The sequence below is a fragment of the Carlito syrichta genome, unplaced genomic scaffold (assembly GCF_000164805.1).
Source record: "Carlito syrichta isolate Samal-C Ts95f unplaced genomic scaffold, Tarsius_syrichta-2.0.1 Scaffold232137, whole genome shotgun sequence".
Classification (NCBI taxonomy): Eukaryota; Metazoa; Chordata; class Mammalia; order Primates; family Tarsiidae; genus Carlito; species Carlito syrichta.
The window spans coordinates 44,866-62,266 of record NW_007176233.1 but is presented as its reverse complement, the minus strand read 5'-3'; the positions used below and the strand labels follow the sequence as shown (position 1 = coordinate 62,266).

The 17,401-nt window shown below is 48.4% G+C and overlaps 1 gene segment (V, D, J or C); it reads left to right on the top strand.

Annotated features, from left to right (window-relative positions):
- The first annotated feature begins 69 nt into the window (after positions 1 to 69).
- Positions 70 to 12,823, top strand: LOC103253464. The segment is given in 3 exon segments: positions 70 to 262; positions 10,199 to 10,267; positions 12,371 to 12,823. Coding segments are annotated over 3 exon segments (582 nt in total).
- The last annotated feature ends 4,578 nt before the right edge of the window (positions 12,824 to 17,401 follow it).

Here is a 17,401-nt window from a genome sequence, read left to right as displayed (position 1 = left end):
TCCTCTAAAGAGCTCCAAGACAGCAAGATCAAACCTCTGGGACTAACAAGTGACTGCTACCTAGGCATCATGACGGTGACCTGGAAGGCAGACAGCAACCCTGCCACCCAAGGTGTGGAGGCCACCAAGTCCTCCAAACAGAGAAAAGACAAGTATGTGGTCAGCAGCTACCTGCCCCTGACACCTGAACAGTGGTCATCGTGCAGCAACTATAGCTGCCAGGTAACGCACAAAGAGAGGACTGTGGAGAAGACAGTGGCCCGTGCACGGTGTCTTTAGGCCCCATTTCTGCCCCCACACTGGAGCCTAGAGCTTGGGAATCCGGGGAAGTATCTCTCTCTAACTCCAATTGATAGAGTCCGACTCTCCACACCCTATAAACCCTCAACAAATATCCTCATTTTCAATCAGAAATCCTTTGCCTCTCATTATTTTTTACCTCATGTTTACTTTGTAATCTCCCTGGATTCTTTCTGCAGTGTGGGGTCTACTGGCACCCAGGGGCTAGTAGCCCAAGGTCAAATAATAATATGCTCCTGCAGACATCATTCTAGGAGGGGTCTTACTCAACCAGATTTCTTTTTCCAAACTCTCCACACAGAGAGTTAGCCTGGCATATCTTGGACCAGGTGGGTCTCACATTCTCCAGATTCTACATCCTCTCAACAGAGGCCTAACAATATATCATCCAGCATCTCTAATGTGCCATTGGTGTCTAGACACATCTCTGGAGTAAAGGGAGTGCCAGAAGAAGTCCCTGGTGTGAGGTCCTGGTGTCTCATCCCTCCTCCCAGCAAGACTCTGATGTTCATATCACTCCAAGTCATTGCAAACCTCAGTGGAAGAATAAACAATTTAATAATAATCAAAACAGCTAGTGAGGCTCTCATCAAATGCCTTGTGAATCATACTGTGGATATTGGGGGTGCTGCTGTTCATCTGTGGTTTGTAATTGAGTTTTGCTGAGGATTAAAGACTTGATACTGTGATTGGTGATTATTAGGTAGACCTGCTCCACCTGGAGTAATCTGCCAAATCGCCCCAACATATCCTGCAGGGCAGAAATTGCAGGAACTTAGGGTTGGTCCTGATACCTTCCCAGGGTCGAGATGCAGCCACTGCCCCCCACCCCTGTAGGAGTCCAGTGCTGCTCTTAGGCTCTGCTTTCCTGCAAAGTTGTTTTAGCATCACAGCTTACTGGTCTCAGGCTGGACACTGCCAAATATGTTCCCGGAATGACTGGCGACTTCCAAAAAACGCTCTCATGTCGGGTCCTCATTCTTTATTGGTGTTAGCTGGTTGGATGGTCAGTTCCTTCATATTTTGGATGTGAAGAAGTTTGGAGAGCGAATGCTCCCATCACCTTCTTCTTGGGAGGTGGCGGTGTTTGTGTGGAGAAGGGCAAGAAAGCACATAGGGAAATAGGAAAGAGAGTAAATGTAGATGGTTCCACATTGTTCAACTCTTTACAAACTGGCCATCTGGTGTGCTGCTATCCTACAGAGTGAACATTTAAAGTGAGAGCTAAGGTGAGCTCCATCATGTAAGTGGATCTGCCCTTGGCATTCATTGTTACTGTGTTTCACGATGGTGACAATGCAGCTGCAAAACATGGACCGTTGCCCACAAGGAAACTTTTCAGGCAGCTCCTGTGATCGCTGACAACCAAAGGGGACCTGCATGGTTCTTGGTTTCTCAGATCATGAGAGGTTCTCCCTCACGAGTCTTTTCCCTGGTTCAGGCCTAGAAGGGGCCAATTACCCCTGGACTTTGCTGGGAGGTGGTCTTTTGACACCATTTTTGGCATGCTGGCTCATATCCTCAATTTTAATAAAGCAATGGAGGCCACCATCCCATATGACCCTGAAAACATGATGCCAAATTTAAACAAGGCAGGGGTTCTACCAAAGTCGCTTTGTAAGATTAAGCTGGCATTTCCCAGGAGTTTAGTTAAGCCTCACTGGTCAGGCCCATCCAACAAGGTCACCCCAGAAAAGGTGGGCCTGGGAGCTCTGGAGTCAAAGTCAGGGTCAGGGGAAGGTTCCCGGGACTAAGCAGTCCAGGGCAAGAGGACTTGCCCTTCAGGAAGGAGGACACCCTCTCTCACCCCATGGTCTCAGCAAGAGATCAGAATTGTATCAGTTCTGCAGAGAAGATGCCATCATCTATCCATTTGCATGGAAATTCATTCCTGGGTGACACAAATGCCCTCCAATAAACTCATTCCAATGCCTGGGTGATGCTTAGATGGAAAATCAAAGTCAACACACTGACAACACTCAGGAGTTTAGATTTCCACGATGAAATCCAGAGTCACACAATTTCACTCATTCCATTATTCATGATGTGGGGATGGGTACTGTTGGGACTCTCTGCTAAGTAGACATCCCCGGGGAGAGGAGCCATTTCATTTTGCAGCTGCAGGTGGAAAGTGGGGCATGCCAAGGGAATGCTTTTTGTATGAGCCTGTGTTACAGTGTTGGCTGTTTGGTGAAAGGAAAAGGCTGACCATTCTAGGTGAGTGTCATCTTTCTCCTCCTTCCCTGCTCTCTTTAGGGTTTGGGTCAATTTTATACTATTTCTTGTTTTCTCTCTATCTTGTGTCAGCCTGTGGTCAAGCATTCTTCCTGATCTCAAACCCTAGGGAAAGAATCTCTCTCCACCCTTTTCAGATACCTTCTTGCCTCAACTGGTCTCCACAGGCTTCCACCTTTGACCCTAGAGGCTGGGATGGAAAGGTTGAACTGCTGAGACTACTCCTCTGTCTCTCTGTCTCTTTGTATGTATGTATGTATGTATGTATGTATGTATGTATGTATGCCTGGCTGACAGGGAGGGGGTCATTGGGTCTCCAGGATTTGCTCTGTCTGGTTCTCCCCATCTGGGCCCTTTCTGCTTGTTTCACCTTATGAATGAAAACTGAAGACCTATCTTATGGGAAGAGGGAGAAAGGGAATTGAAGGAGTGACTGCTTGGGAGAATTTATTGGGTCTTGTACTGTCAGTGTCATAGCTGGGGAACCACAGATCTGAGGTTCATGGCCAAGTCCCCTGAGTTGAGGGACTTTGGAGCCAGGACAGAAACAAGGTAGGAGATAGAAGGGCCTCCCCAGATTTCCATGGGCTGCTACAGAGAAAGCCCTGAGCTGCCTTGTACTCAGAAAACCCAGCCAGAAGGGAGGACGGATAGGAAGGCTGTTAACACAAGGGAGTCACTACAGAAGTCATCTATGGGTGTGGAATTCAGGAAGGCGGGTTACTGAGTCTCTGCATGACATACCCCAAAAGCAGGATGCCCTGAGTTTACTGATCCCAAGGCACTATCCCAAGATCAAAGACATAAATGCCACCAATCAGTCCTTAAACTCTTAACATGAACTCCAACAACTAAAGATTAGATAGGCAGATAGACTTACTCAGATGACCAAAGATTCTACTGCAGAGACTCCAGGGAAGAAAGAATTGAGTAAAAACAGAGCCCTCGGGTTAGACCAAAGGTGTGCACAGCAGACATGTTGGGTAAGAAAAGCCCCCAGAATGAATCAACAGGAGACTCAGAGAACTTAGGGGAAGACACACAGCTCCAGATAGACCGAGTCAGCATGTCAAGAGGAGGCAGGAGGAAGCAGCTGAGGGCCCACTATCTGTGCAGGAGGCCAAATTCTAAATTGTCTCAAAATAGGTCATGGGAGGCAGCCAACAGTGTTCTTAGAACTGACAGAGTGTGGTTTTAGGATACCTGACCCACTGTCTTGGAGACACTTTGTACCATATGAAGGGTCTTGAACTGGCACAGAGGGCCAGAACCACCTTACACACAGAATCCAAAGCTTTCCATGTGGAACCCAAGACTCTGAACTCCTTTTCTTCGCTGACCTTCATAGGTCAACCCAAGACCGCCTCCTCAGTCACTCTGTTCCTGTCATCCTCTGAGGAGCTCCTAACCAACAAAGCCTCAATGACATGTCTCATGAGCGACTTCTAGCCGGGCGAGGAAGGCAGATGGCTCACCCATCACCAGGGTGTGCAGACCACCAAACCCTCCAAACAGAGCAACAACAGGTATGCGGCCAGCATCTACCTGACCATGACCCCTGACCAATATAGAGCTCACTGCAGATTGAGTTGTGAAGTCTCCCATGAAGAACACAAAGTGGAGAAGACAGTGGTCCCTGCACAGTATTTTTAGGCCTTGGTCCTCCTCCAACCCAAAGAAGCCTAGAGCTTGGGAACCCAGTGGGATGGTTTTCAGACATGCCAGATTGTCTGTCTTTCTCTCTTCACTCAATAACTCTCAATAAATATCATCATTGTCAATCAGAAATTCGAGTCTTTTCTCATTTTTGTTTATATACTTTGTGTTCTACATTTAACCATATTCAAAGGTGAACAGTATATTTTGATCTGGGGATAAAGCATCCATGAAAAGCACCTTGATGTTTCTCTGACGGATACTTTTACTGTTATTCGACAACCACTGAATGTTCCAGAACAAGGGAAAGACCATCAGAAGGACCTGCATGCCCATCCTTTCCCACCTCACCCTTGTGCTTCCTGCAGTACTGTGTACACGTCCACCTCTGGACACTAAGGGACAAACACTCCTTCCATTTCCCTGGCCCCCAGAAGAATGGCTGAGTTCCCTTTCCTGTCATCTTGGGCCCTCACAGTGGGCATCGTCTTTCATTCAAGGTGTGCTTCCATCTCTTCCTCCAAGGCTATATACTTCCACACTGATAAATCTCCCCCAATCAAAACCTTGAGCACTGCCCTTACCATAGGGGTACACACTTCCTATGTTTCCCCATGGTTTCTGCCTTTTCCTCCACAGACCCTATGACTAGCCAACACTGACATGACCTCACCCTAGACCCTGGTCACTCACCCTTAGAACCACCTGGGAGACTATTGATTCACACGGCAATGTGTGGGCCAGCGGTATTCAAGGACACTAGTAGACAGCAATCAGCTGTACTCTCCACTGACTTCACCACAAGGATATAATGTCCTAGTGGCTGCAGATTGCCACCAAACTGATAAGTTCAAATTCAGTTGGCAGTTTCTGGGCTTCTACCATGAGCTTAGGTATCAGCTGGTTCCTCCACTCTAAGAGATCAGAGGGAGAGCTGATTGATAACACACATACACAACATAGTCAAACAAATCACCAGCATATACATGTTGGGCATCTCCCTGGGAAGATCAAGAAGGGTCCAGAGGAAGCAAGTCAGTGAGACACAGGTTAGGACACAAACAAAGAGAATCCAAGCATTTGTAAACAATGAGTTTGGGCCTGGAATCGGTCCTGACATGGGATAGCAGCAGGATTTTCAGTCTGGGCCAAGAGTGGAACAGGAGACAAGTGGAGCCTGAAAGAAAGGATTCTGGAAAAAGAGGAGCAGACAGATCCCAGAGGTCAGCAGAAGCACCCTCTGTGTGGGACACGGACGAATAGGGCAGGGTGAGAGATGTGTATCACAAGTGTCAACTCTGCAGGTGTTGAACCCAGACAAGGATGGACACCCAAGCCCTGCTCTGAAATGCCCATCCAGGGTTAAGTGCCGTGAGTGACCCTGGGCTGTGGTGTACTGTCCTGGTGACACTTGTGAGCACAGGAGGCTGTGGAGTACCTATGGACAAGGGCACCTGTGTGTAATGGAAGGAGCTGCCCGGGACAGCAGAGACTCAAGCAAAAACTTTTGTTGGATTCATGGAGGAAAATGTACTGATAGTGGGACCCAAGATCTCTCTGCCACTATGTGAAGTTCCTTGTGGAATATTCCAGCTCTAATCTAGCACTCCCAGCATGCAGGGCGTCAGCAGCTGAATAGTTTCTGGAGGGAAACATGAGCAGTAACCACACACTGCATCTTCATGACAGTTGAGTGTAGGATGGGATCACTCACACCCAGAGCTTGTATTGGGATCTGCGTCTGTGGGGTCCAAGTAATTCTATCCATACTTCTGTAATTCCCATTCCAACATGACCTCCATTGTGGAGGATATGGGGGCATCAAGGATCCTCTTCACAATTCCCAGATCCTCAAAGCTTTTCCAGCCTCCTCATCCCGGTATTTTAACTTCTCTCACACTCTCCTCTGTGACAATCAGACACCTGCTGACCCAGGCCATGCAGTCCCCTCCCAGGAATGCAGGGAGCTGGAAAACGAATTACACACACATCTGTCAACCATTTGTGTGATGGTAGTCAATGAATTTTTAAGTACTGAAGACAGAGATGGTCAGGTCTGTGAGTGATGACCCATTCACGAACCCCAGATTCCACCTGGCTATTTGAAAAAGTAGCTGGATTCGGGGCCTCCTAAGCAGCTGCAGAGGAAATGAGTGGGGTGTCATGTCAGAAGGGTTTTTGTTCAGGGCTGAATGATGGTGTTATGTGTCTGCCAGAGGCACTAGGATGACCATTCTCAGAGTGTCTCACCTTTCTTTTTGAATTCAGTGTGAAATTGGGGAAAATGTTTTTCTCTTTTCTGTTATGTCTAGGGCAAGGGTCGGAATTTTTCTGGGTTCTGCAACCCTAATTCTTTGAACCTGTCTAATCTTTTCAGACATGTGGTCAGGACAAGAAAAGATCATCCCAGTGATACCTTCTTGCTCCCTGCACAGGGAAACCCACTATCTATCGCTCTCTCTTTGGGAGACATTCTCCTCTGGGCACAGGGATGTTAAACACCTACCCTCAGAGTCTCCAGGCCCCAAGAAATGAGCAGAACAAGGGGCTTTGTATGGTACACAAGGGCCATGATCTTGTGAAGGATGCTGGAGACATCTAAGCCTCTTCGAGTCAGTCCTCTGTGGGTGTCTGCTATAGGGTGGCTTTATGCAGCATTAGGAGAGGCCTTTGACTGGAGAAATGGAGAAATGGAGGTGAAAATGAGAGGGGGACAGAGATGAAGGAAGAATGTCCTGTGAAAAGTGATCCCAGAAGCTGGGTCCCTCCTTTTCCCCAGGACAGTTAGGTAGACTTTGACAGTGTGGGTCAGAACTCTCAGGCACAAAGGGTAGCACATCACATACCAACTATAAGGAGTGACCCAAAAGCCGATGCTGAGGTAAGGGACTCCTGACAGGTATAGGTGAGAGGGAACTCGCCAGGTAGAAAAATGTACTAGCACAGGTAGATTCCCAGTATAATTTATGATAAAAAAACAACTAGGAACCAGCACAGGACCAGCCTCCAAACACGGAATATTTTATAGATGGAAGCCCACAATTTCATGGACTCCCCAGGAACAGGCCTCAGCTTTATACCCCTGCACAGAAGGGGTCTTTGTGGATAGATGGAGTGGGATTTGCAGTGGGGGTACCAGGGGACATAGGCAACATATCCCCTCACCTAATGGGAGCAAATTCTGAAGACAAAACAGATTAACACCATTCTGAACAGACCCAAAGGAGTGCTCCCAATGGAGAAAATCAGGCAGAGAATTTCCTTTAGGAAATTTGGGTCCCAGGGCTTAGACAAGCCAGTATCAGAAGAGCACAGTAGTAGTTGGGAACCTGTAGGAGAAGCTCAGCCAGAAGAGACTTGACTTTCCTCTGTCCTTGGGCCTTCTGGCTCTTCTGTCAGAAGGAGAGTATCCCCACCCTCCTGTAGCAAGTTTCCTGACCTTGCCAGTACCCAACTCAAGATTGAAGAATGGAGACCCAGGTGGACATAAGGCATCTAAACTCCTGCCCCTACCAACCCTGGAGGTCAGCCCCTAGGTGCCCTCTAGTTCACTCTGTTTATGCAATAATCTGAGGTGATTCAAATCAGCAAGGTCTCACTGGTGTGTCTAATGAACAACTTCTATCAGGCACCATAGTTGTGACCTGTAAGGTAGACAGCACCCCTATCACTCACAGCGTGGAGACCACCCAACCCTCAAAACTGCAACAAAAAGTATGCAGCCAGCAGCTACCTAACCATGACACCTAACCTGAATAAGTCTAGAAGTAGCCACAGCTGCCAGGTCACACACAATGGGAGCACCATTGAGAAGATAGTTGCCCCTGAGCAGAGTCTTTGGCCCTGGCCTTCCCCCAACCCATGGAATCTTAGACCTTGGAAGACTAGGGGAAGGGTCCCCCTCCATGCCATGTCATCAACCCTTCTCTCTGCACCCAATAAACCCTCAATAAATATCTTCATTGTCAATCAGAAGTTCTAGTCTTTGCTCATTTTTGTTTACACATTTTCCATTCTGCATTTAACCATTCTCAAAACTGAAAGGAACCCTTTGATCTAGTTACAAAGCATCCAGGAAAAACACCCAGATAATTCTCTGAGGGATACTTTCTGTCCCCTTACCCCCACTGAATGTTCCAGAGAATATTTCCAGGGAAAGACCGTCAGAAGGACCCATTCCTGCCCATTCTTTCCCACTTCACCCTGTGCTTCCTGAGACACTGTGCAAAAGTTCCCATGTGGATACAGGAGGACAAACATTCCCTCCACCCCAGTGGCCCCAGAATAATGTCTGAGTTTTCTTCACAGTTATCCTGAGTACTCAGAGTCGACATGATCCTTCTTTCAAGGTGTCCTTCCATCTCCCCCTCCAAGGCTAAACACATTTCTACACTTATATTTCTCTCCCCATCAAAATTTATAGTTCCACCCTTTCAAAAGGGACCTGCCCTGTACCTGTCTCCTCATGACCCCTGACCTCTGCCCCCACAAGCCCTCCTTGTGGTTCTCAATGATTGAAACTCACACCTGGACCCTGATAACACTCCATAAAATCCCTTTGAAGCATATTGTTATACGTATCACTAAGTGGACTAGCTATATTAAAGGACACTGGGGGACAGCAATCAACTCTGTTCTTCACTAATTCCTTCACAAGGACTTAATATCCCAGTGACCACAAGTTCCCCACAGGCTGATGAGTTCAAAGTCAGTGACAAGTTTCGCAGTTCTACCTTGGGAGTCAGCTGACTCCTGCTCTTAAGAAAGCATTGGGGGTCTGACCTTTAACACCCATACACACACAAATCTCCTGTGCACACGAACATTTTGGTTGGCAGTCTTCCAGGGTAGATCAGGAAGGGCTCAGGTGGAAGGCAGTGTAGTAAGACTCAGGTTGGGACAGGAGCCAAGAGAATCCAGGGATCTGCAGTCCCTGAGCTTTGGACCTGTGGGGCAGGCCTTGACATGGAGGAGGGACAGGATTATTTGTTCTGGCTGAGAATGAGACAAAAGACAGGAGGAGCCTTAAAAACAAGCAACAGGCAGATCTCAGACGTTAGTGGAGACACCTCCTGTGGGGGACACTGTTTTGAGGGCAGGGTGGCAGGCGTGTGTCACAGGTGTGAGTTCTGCAGGTGATGAGCACAGACCAGGATGGACACCTAGGAATGTGTGTTCAAGAACTGCTCTGAACAATTCCATCTGGTGTATGGCACCATGTGTGTTCCCAGGCTATTATCTACTCAGTCCTGGTGACACTTGTGAACATGGAGGAAGTGAAGCATCCATGAACATGAGTGCCTTTTTATAACAGAAGGAGCTTGAGGGGAAAGAAGGGACCTCTAAACTCGTAGAGTTCCTGGAAGAAACTGTACTGGCAGTGGAACCCATGGCCCCTTCTACCACATGAGAAGCTCCATTTGGGACATTCCAGCACTAATCCAGCACACCCATGCTCCAGGGATGCTGTTGCTTGTGGACTCTGGAAGGGAACATGAGGGGTGATCATACACTGTATCTTCACGACAGTGGAGCTTAGGATGGGGGTGCTCAAACTCAGAACTTGCAGTGGGATCAGTATCCCTGGGTCAATGTAACTTTCCCAACACCCCGCAATTCATATTCCAAGCTCTTCCTGTCATCACTTCCAGTGGATGATAAGGGGGCATCCAGGACCCTCTCCAGAATTCACAGCTCCTCAAATAGGTCCCACATTAATCATCCCTGTGTTGTAACTTCTCTTACCTCTTCTTCCGTGGTATTTGGACACCAACTGACCCAGGCCATGCAGCCCCATCCCAGGAATGCTGTGAGTTTGGAAAGGTTCTACACACCTCTCAAGCCTTATCATGTTGGGGATAAATGAATTTCTAAATCCTGGAGAAAGAAATGGCCTGGTGTGTGGAAGGTGACCCATTCAAACGCCCCTGATCCAACAGCCCATGTTAAAAGGATGCTGAACCCTGGGCCTCACAAGCAGCTGCTGGCTGACTGGCTGGGGTCTCAGGAGGCTTTTTGTATGGGGCTGAATCACTGTGTGATTTGTTTGGCGGTGGCACCCGGTTGACCGTCCTTGGTGAGTCTTCACTTTCTATTTTCATTGGGGATTCGGGATGAAATTTTGTGGAAATGTTTTTCTCCTTTCCTTTCTTTCTACAGCAAGGTCTGACTCTCTCAGGGTTCTGCAACTCTAACCCTTCCAGCCTGCTCACAAGATAGCTCTCTCTCTCTGTCTCTCTCTCTCTCTCTCTCTCTGTCTGTCTCTCTCATTCTCTCTTTCTTAGACCTTCTCCTTTGGACTCTTGGGATGTTCTACACTCTCCCTCATAGTATCTGGGCCCCCAGAGACCAGTGGAACAGGGGGCTGCTGTGGGAGCACCAGGAACCTGAATTTGCGAATGATGCTGGGGACAGCTCAGCCTTCCTGGGTTCTTTCCTCTGTGGGTTCTAGCTATGGGGAGACTTTACACAATGTGAGAAGAGGACTTTGGAGACATGAAAAGATGGAGGGAGAAATGGGAGTGTGAGAGAGATGGAGGAATAATATTGCATGAGAAGGTGACCCCGGGATTTTGGGTTCGCCCTCTCCCAGGAAAGCCTCGTAGCTTTTGACAGTGTAACTCTCAGGACTCTAAGGCACAAAGGTTGGCATATCAGCACCTCAACAAAGAGGAAGGACACCAAAGCAGATCCTGAAGGCAGAGTCTTCTGATAGGAAAGTTGACAGGGACTTTCCAGGTACAAAAGTGTCCTAGGACAGTTAGATCCCATGATTAACTTCTGATAAGGAGACAGACTGACAATCCTAGGTGAGTGTCCTGTTTGTCTTCTTAACCTGCTTTCTCCCTGCCTTTGGGTTTGTGTCAATTATCTACTTTTTGTTGTTTCCTCTGTATCTTGTGTCAGCCTGTGCTCAAGCATTCTTCTGTCAGCCTGACCTCAAACCCTAGGGCAAGAATCTCTCCCCACCATGTTCAGATACATTCTTGCCTCAGATGGTAACTACAGTCATTCACCTTTGACCCCAGAGACAGAGAGAGGAGAGGGAGAACTGCAGAGAGTGCACCTATGTCTCTGTGTCTTTGTTTGTATGTATGAATGTATTATGTATGTATGCCTGGGTGACAGAGGGTCATTGGGTCTCCAGGATTTGCTCTGTCTGGTACTCCCCATCCTGGTGCTGTCTGCCTGGGTCACACTGTGAAGGGAAACAGATGACCCATATTATGGAAGAGGGAGCAAGTGAATTGAAGGTGTGAACACTTGGGAGACTTTATTGGACCCTGAACTTTGAATGCCACAGCTGTGAGCCACATGTCAGAGGCTCATGGCCATGTACCCTGGGCTGAGGGACTTTGGATCCAGGACAGAAACAAGGTAGGAGGTGGAAGGACTTTCCCAGAATACCATGGGCTGTCACAGAGAAAGTCCTGAGTTGGCCTTGTACTCAGGAAACCCAACCAGGGGGGAAGAAGAGGAAGGTTCTGAACACAAGGAAGTCAGCAGACCAGTTACCTGAGGATGTAGAATTCAGGAAGGTGGGCTACAGGGTCTCTGCAAGATATACCCCAAGAAGCAGTATTCCCTGAGTTTACTGATCCCAAGACATGATCCAAGAACAAAGGCATAAATGTCACTGATCAGTTCATAGACAGAGGGACTCTTAACATGAACTCCAACAACTAAAGACCACAACAGGCAGATAGACTCACAAGAAGATCAAAGGCCCTACATCAGAGGGTCCAGGGGGAAAAAATTGAGTAAAAACGTAGCCCTTAGGTTAGACCCAGATAGTGCAGAGCAGACATGTAGTACAAGAAAAGCCCCCAGAGTGAATCTAACTAGAGACTCAGAGAGCACAGGGGACAGACAGATAGCTCCAGATAGATCAGATCAGAAAGTCAGGAGGAGGCCGAAGGAGGTATCTGAAGGCCCACTGATTAGCAGCAGGTCAAGCCTAGAGGGCTCAAAATAGGTCATGGGCAGGTTGGCTCCGGGGTTCTTAGAACTAACAAAGAGTGTTTTTATGAAAACCTGACCAAGTGTCCAAGAGACACATTAGCCATATGTAGGGTCTTGAATTGGCATAGATGGCCAGAACACTTTTCACACACAGAGGCTATGGCTTCCCATGAGAAAATCAAGACAATGAAATCCTTTTCTTCCTTGACACTCACAGGTCAACCCAAGGCCTCCCCCTCAGTCACTCTGTTCACGCCGTCCCCTGAGGAGCTCCAAACCAACAAAGCCACACTGGTGTGTCTCATCAATGACTTTTACCCAAGTGTATTGACAGTGAACTGGAAGGCAAACGGATCCCCCGTCACTCAGGGTGTGGAGACCACCATGCCCTCAAAACAGAGCAACAACAAGTATGCTGCCAGTAGCTATCTGAGCTTATCACCTGAAGAGTGGAGACGTCAGGGTTCATACACCTGCCAAGTCACGCATGAAGGAAGCACCACGGAGAAGACAGTGGTCCCTGCACAGTGTTCTTAGGTCCTGGACCTCCCCCATCCCAGGGAGTTTAGAGCTTGGGAGCCCAGGGGAAGATCTTCCTCCATGCCACGTTGTCCGCCTTACTCCCTGCACTCAATCACCCTCAATAAATATCCTCACTGTCAAGCAGAAACTCAAGTCTTTGCTCATTTTTGTTTATATACTTTCCATTCTACATTTAACCATATACAAACATGAACAGAATCCTTTGATCTGGGGACAAAGCAGCCATGAAAAGCACTCCTGATATTTCTCTGAAGGATACTTTTACTGTCTTTGACAACCACTGTATATTCCAGAGCAAAGCAAAAACCATCAGGAGGACCCAGGCCTGCCCGTTTTTCCCACGCTCCCCTGTTCTTCCTGCAGCACTGTGCAAAAGTCCACCTCGGGGTACTAGGGGACAAACACCTCTTCCAGTCCCCAGGTCTCCAGGTGAATGACTTAACTCCCATGCCTGATATCCTGGGCCCTCACAATGTGCACTGTCTTTCGTTTGAGATGTCCTTCCATTTCCTGCTCAAAGGCCATACACTTCCTCACTTGTAAATCTCCCCCTATCAAAACTTGAGTACTGCCCTCACTGTAGGGGAACACCCTGCTTCTGTTTCCCCATGCTTTCTGCATTTTGTCCCCACAGGCCCTCCCTCTAACCCTCACTCACAGGACCTCACACCTGGACTCTGATCACTCACCCTACAATCCCCCTGGGAGTCTAATGTTTCTCATGACACTGGGTGGCACAGCTGTATTCAAGGACACTAGAGGAGGGACCCCAGAGTAGACACTGAGGGAGAGTTTCCTGATAGGTAAAGTGATAGGGACCATTCTGGGTTGAAATATGCCCTAGGACAGCCACATCCCTGGATTAACTTCTGATAAGGAGACATCTTGGAACAAACTCAGACCCAGGCTACCAAAGAAAATATGTCACACATGAAAGCCGTTTTCTCCAGGACTACCTAAAACAGGCTTCAGGTTGACATCCCCTGCTTACCAAGGGGTCTCTGTGGGTAAATAGGGTAATGCCTACTGTGGAGTACCAGGGTGTATGTGGAAAACTAACCCACTTCCTCAAAGGAGAAAATTCTGAAACAGGACAGACAGACACCTTCCTGAAAGCTCCAGTGGAATGCCCCCAAAAGTAATGTTCAGAGAAACATTCCCTGAGGAGAGCTAGATCCAGGGCTTAGACCAGTCAGTATCAGCAGAGCACAGGTGGGTAATGAGGAGGTGGGAAACTGTAGGAAAAGCTCCAGTCAAAAGAGACCCGACTCTTCCTGAGTCCTGAGGCTCTATTCCTTCTTCTCTCATAAAGTGAATATCCCCACCATCCGCTGAACTGACCTCAGTCTAGCAAGGCCTGGACTGGGCTGTACCCACATCAAGACTGAGGTCAAAAACTCCAGATAGACACAAGGCTTCTGACTTTCAGCCCCTTCTCTACCCCACAGCTCAGCTCAAGGCCACCCTCACAATCCCTCTGTTCATACTATCACTAGAGAGTTGCAAACCACTAAGGCCACACTGGTGTGTCTCATAAGTGACTTACATGGGTACCGTGACTGTAATCTGGAAAGCAGACAACACCCTTGTCACCCATGGCATGGAGATCACCAGTCCTTCAAACAGAGCAACAAGAATTATGCGGCCCCCAACTACCTGTCCCTGACATCCTATGAATGGAAATCCAGAAGCAGATACAGCTGCCAGGTCACAAACAAAGGGAGCTCCCTGGAGAAGACAGTAGCCCTTGCACTTGTTCAAAGGACCCAGACCTCTCCACTCAGCCCCCAGGGGTCTAGAGCTTGGGATCCCAGGAAAAGAATCTCCCCTCATGCAAAGTTGTCCAGCCTTCTCCCTGCACATATTAAACCCTCAGTAAATATCAGTACTGGCAATCAGATAACCTGGTCTTGTCATTGGTTTTCTCATTTTCTATCCGAATTGGACAAACCTGAAAGATGAATAGACTCCGTTCAGCCCTGTGGGAAAAGAGACCTGGGAAGGACTTCGATAGTTTTGAGGAGGTAACTTCACTAACACTCTGAAAGACCAGAGAATATATCACAACAGAGCACCGGGGCAGCAGTATCCAGGGTTGCCTGACTTCCCATACGTGCTGTTCTTGTGTGTACATGTCCACGTCCTGCTGCATGAGATGACATCTGTTGAGTCCCCATGGACTCTAGGTTAACAGACTTTCTACCTATAATCTCAGGGCTCTCACTCTAGACAGTGTACCCTTCTCAAAATATCCCACCCTCTCAAGAATAAGCCTCTCAAGTCCATGGGCTTTTGGTCTCTCTCCCTCCTACGAAGTCAATCCTGTTTCTTCTTTTCAGGACCCAATACTCTGTCACTGAAAGCCCTCCCAGAGCAGGCACTGACTGGACCCTCATCTGTACCTTGGACACATCCTACATACCACAACCAGGATGCGCCTACTCCACATGAGTCAAAAGTGTCTCAGTTGTAGTCTAGGACCCAGGGGAGCAAAGTTCAGCTCTGCTCTTCCTGCATCCCTTAGTAGTCAGTCCACAACTGACCTCACACTCAGTACCTAATGTCCAGTGGTCTATCGAGGTCAGAAGGGCTGGGGATATGAAAGTAAAGAATTAGATTCTGGGCTGATCCCATAGACAATCCTGGAAACCCATTCCAATTTTTGGAGCTCTGTGTGGGGAACCCATGAACCCAGGAAATGACTATACTTGAAATAGTACAGCCTGGGAGGACTGAGCTTAGAGATAAACCCACATAAACATACAACAGGCATTCACAAGCAAAAACATGCATACACACATGACACATGAATTCACACAGACTGGGTACACACACACATGAATTCAAGAATTTAAACATGCACGACCACAGCATACACATGTCCTCACAAACATAAAATGTCTTCCTACATGTGCTTGCTATATATAACCATTGCCATGGAGGGCATCCCTCCAGGGATCGTGCTGGGCATGCAGGAGCTTCCGGGACCTCAGCTCTTCACAGGTGCCAGCTCCATCTTCCCTGTGACATAAGCAGTTTTTTCATTTCCTCCAATGTGACATTCCCATTGAGCTGAGCCTGGACCTACAGCCGCTTCCAGGACAGAATGTAGTAGAGGCCCCAGATGAAATGTGCAGCTATGCCTCCTCTCCCTCCCCAGCCTTGGAAGAATGAACTTCTAGCCCCGGATAAAGAGTACTTCTTTCCAGGCTCGGTGTTTCAGCCTGTAATCCCGCACTTTGGGAGTCCAAGGTGAGTGGATTACCTGAGCCCGCGGGTTCGAGACCCGCCTGGGCAACTTGGCGAGACCTCATCTCTACAATAAATCAAAGATCAGCCGGGTGTGTTAGCGCGTGCCTGTCATTCTGGCTACTTGGAAGGCTGAGGCAGAAGGATCACCGGAGCCCAGCAGGTCGAGTTTGCGGTGGCTGGGACTGGCCACTGCACTCCAGTCTGTGCAATGGAGTGAAACTGCAACTCAAAAAAAAAAAGAGTACTTTTTGTGAGGAGGGACCACCTTCACAACCTCCATCTCTCGGAACTGCTCCATGACTAGGGGGCTGTCCTTAGAGCTCCTGAGCAACTGTTGGTGAGAGGGCCTGGGTGGGGTGTCAGGAGGGTTTGTGTGCATGACTGTGTCATAGTGTGCTGTTGGAAGATGAACCCTGCTGACCGTCCTCGGTAAGTCCCCCTTTCCCTCTTTGGAATTCCGAGTGAACTGTGGGGAGACATTTTTCTATTTTACGTCTCAGCTGAGCTAGGTCTAAGCCTGTTGGAGGTCTGTGCCTTTCCCCACACTTTTCCTGAACTCTCACCCATTCCACCCTGACTCTAACCTGGCCCCTCCTGGTCACAGTAGCAAGGGATTATACTACAGATTCCTTCCTGTCCACTGTTCAAGCTCACTGTGACCCCAAGCTTTCTCTCCAGGAAAATTCTTCCATGTTCTCTTAATGTCCACTCCCTCCTTCAGGATCTCTGGTCCCAGTGTCCTGGAGATATGGGAGTCAGGGGCACCAGGGCCATTGGATATGGGAAGGATTCTGGGAACAACTCAGTCTCCCGGGGTTCTGTCCTCCATGGGCACAGTTATGAGGCTGCTTTACACACTGTCATGGGAGGTCTTTGACTGGGGATTTGGAGAGATGAAGGAGGAAATGAGAAGGGAACAGGGATGGAGGAAGAATGCGCTATGTGAAGGTGGCCCCAGGGTGCAATGTCCCACCTCCTTTTCCAGGCAGGACACCATGGACACAGTTGGTCTCAGGACACATAGACCCTAAAGGTAGACCCTTATTAACTGCACCCCTGTAGGAAGACCAGAGCAGTTGCCCATGAAAGTGACTCCTTAAGAGACAGGGGACAAGTACAGTTGCCTATCACACAGAAAAAAGCTCACTGGAGAAACAGATGTTCTTGTAGAAAATCACATGGCAGGGGAACAACATAAAGTGGACACAAACACTGGTTAATAACTGGGGGTGGGGAAATGGCCTCAAATAGAAACCCTCAGCCTACTGGAATACCTGGAAGAGAATTCCAGGAACTGAAATGCCTGCCACCAGGCCACCCAGAGGGGTCCTTGTGGGGAGGCGGGGTAGGGGCTGCAATGATGATGGCAGGAGATGTGTGAGCAAGAAACCTCCTCCCTGTGAGAGAGGAGCCTGGACCTAAGACAGGCAAGCATTATAACAGACAAATGAGC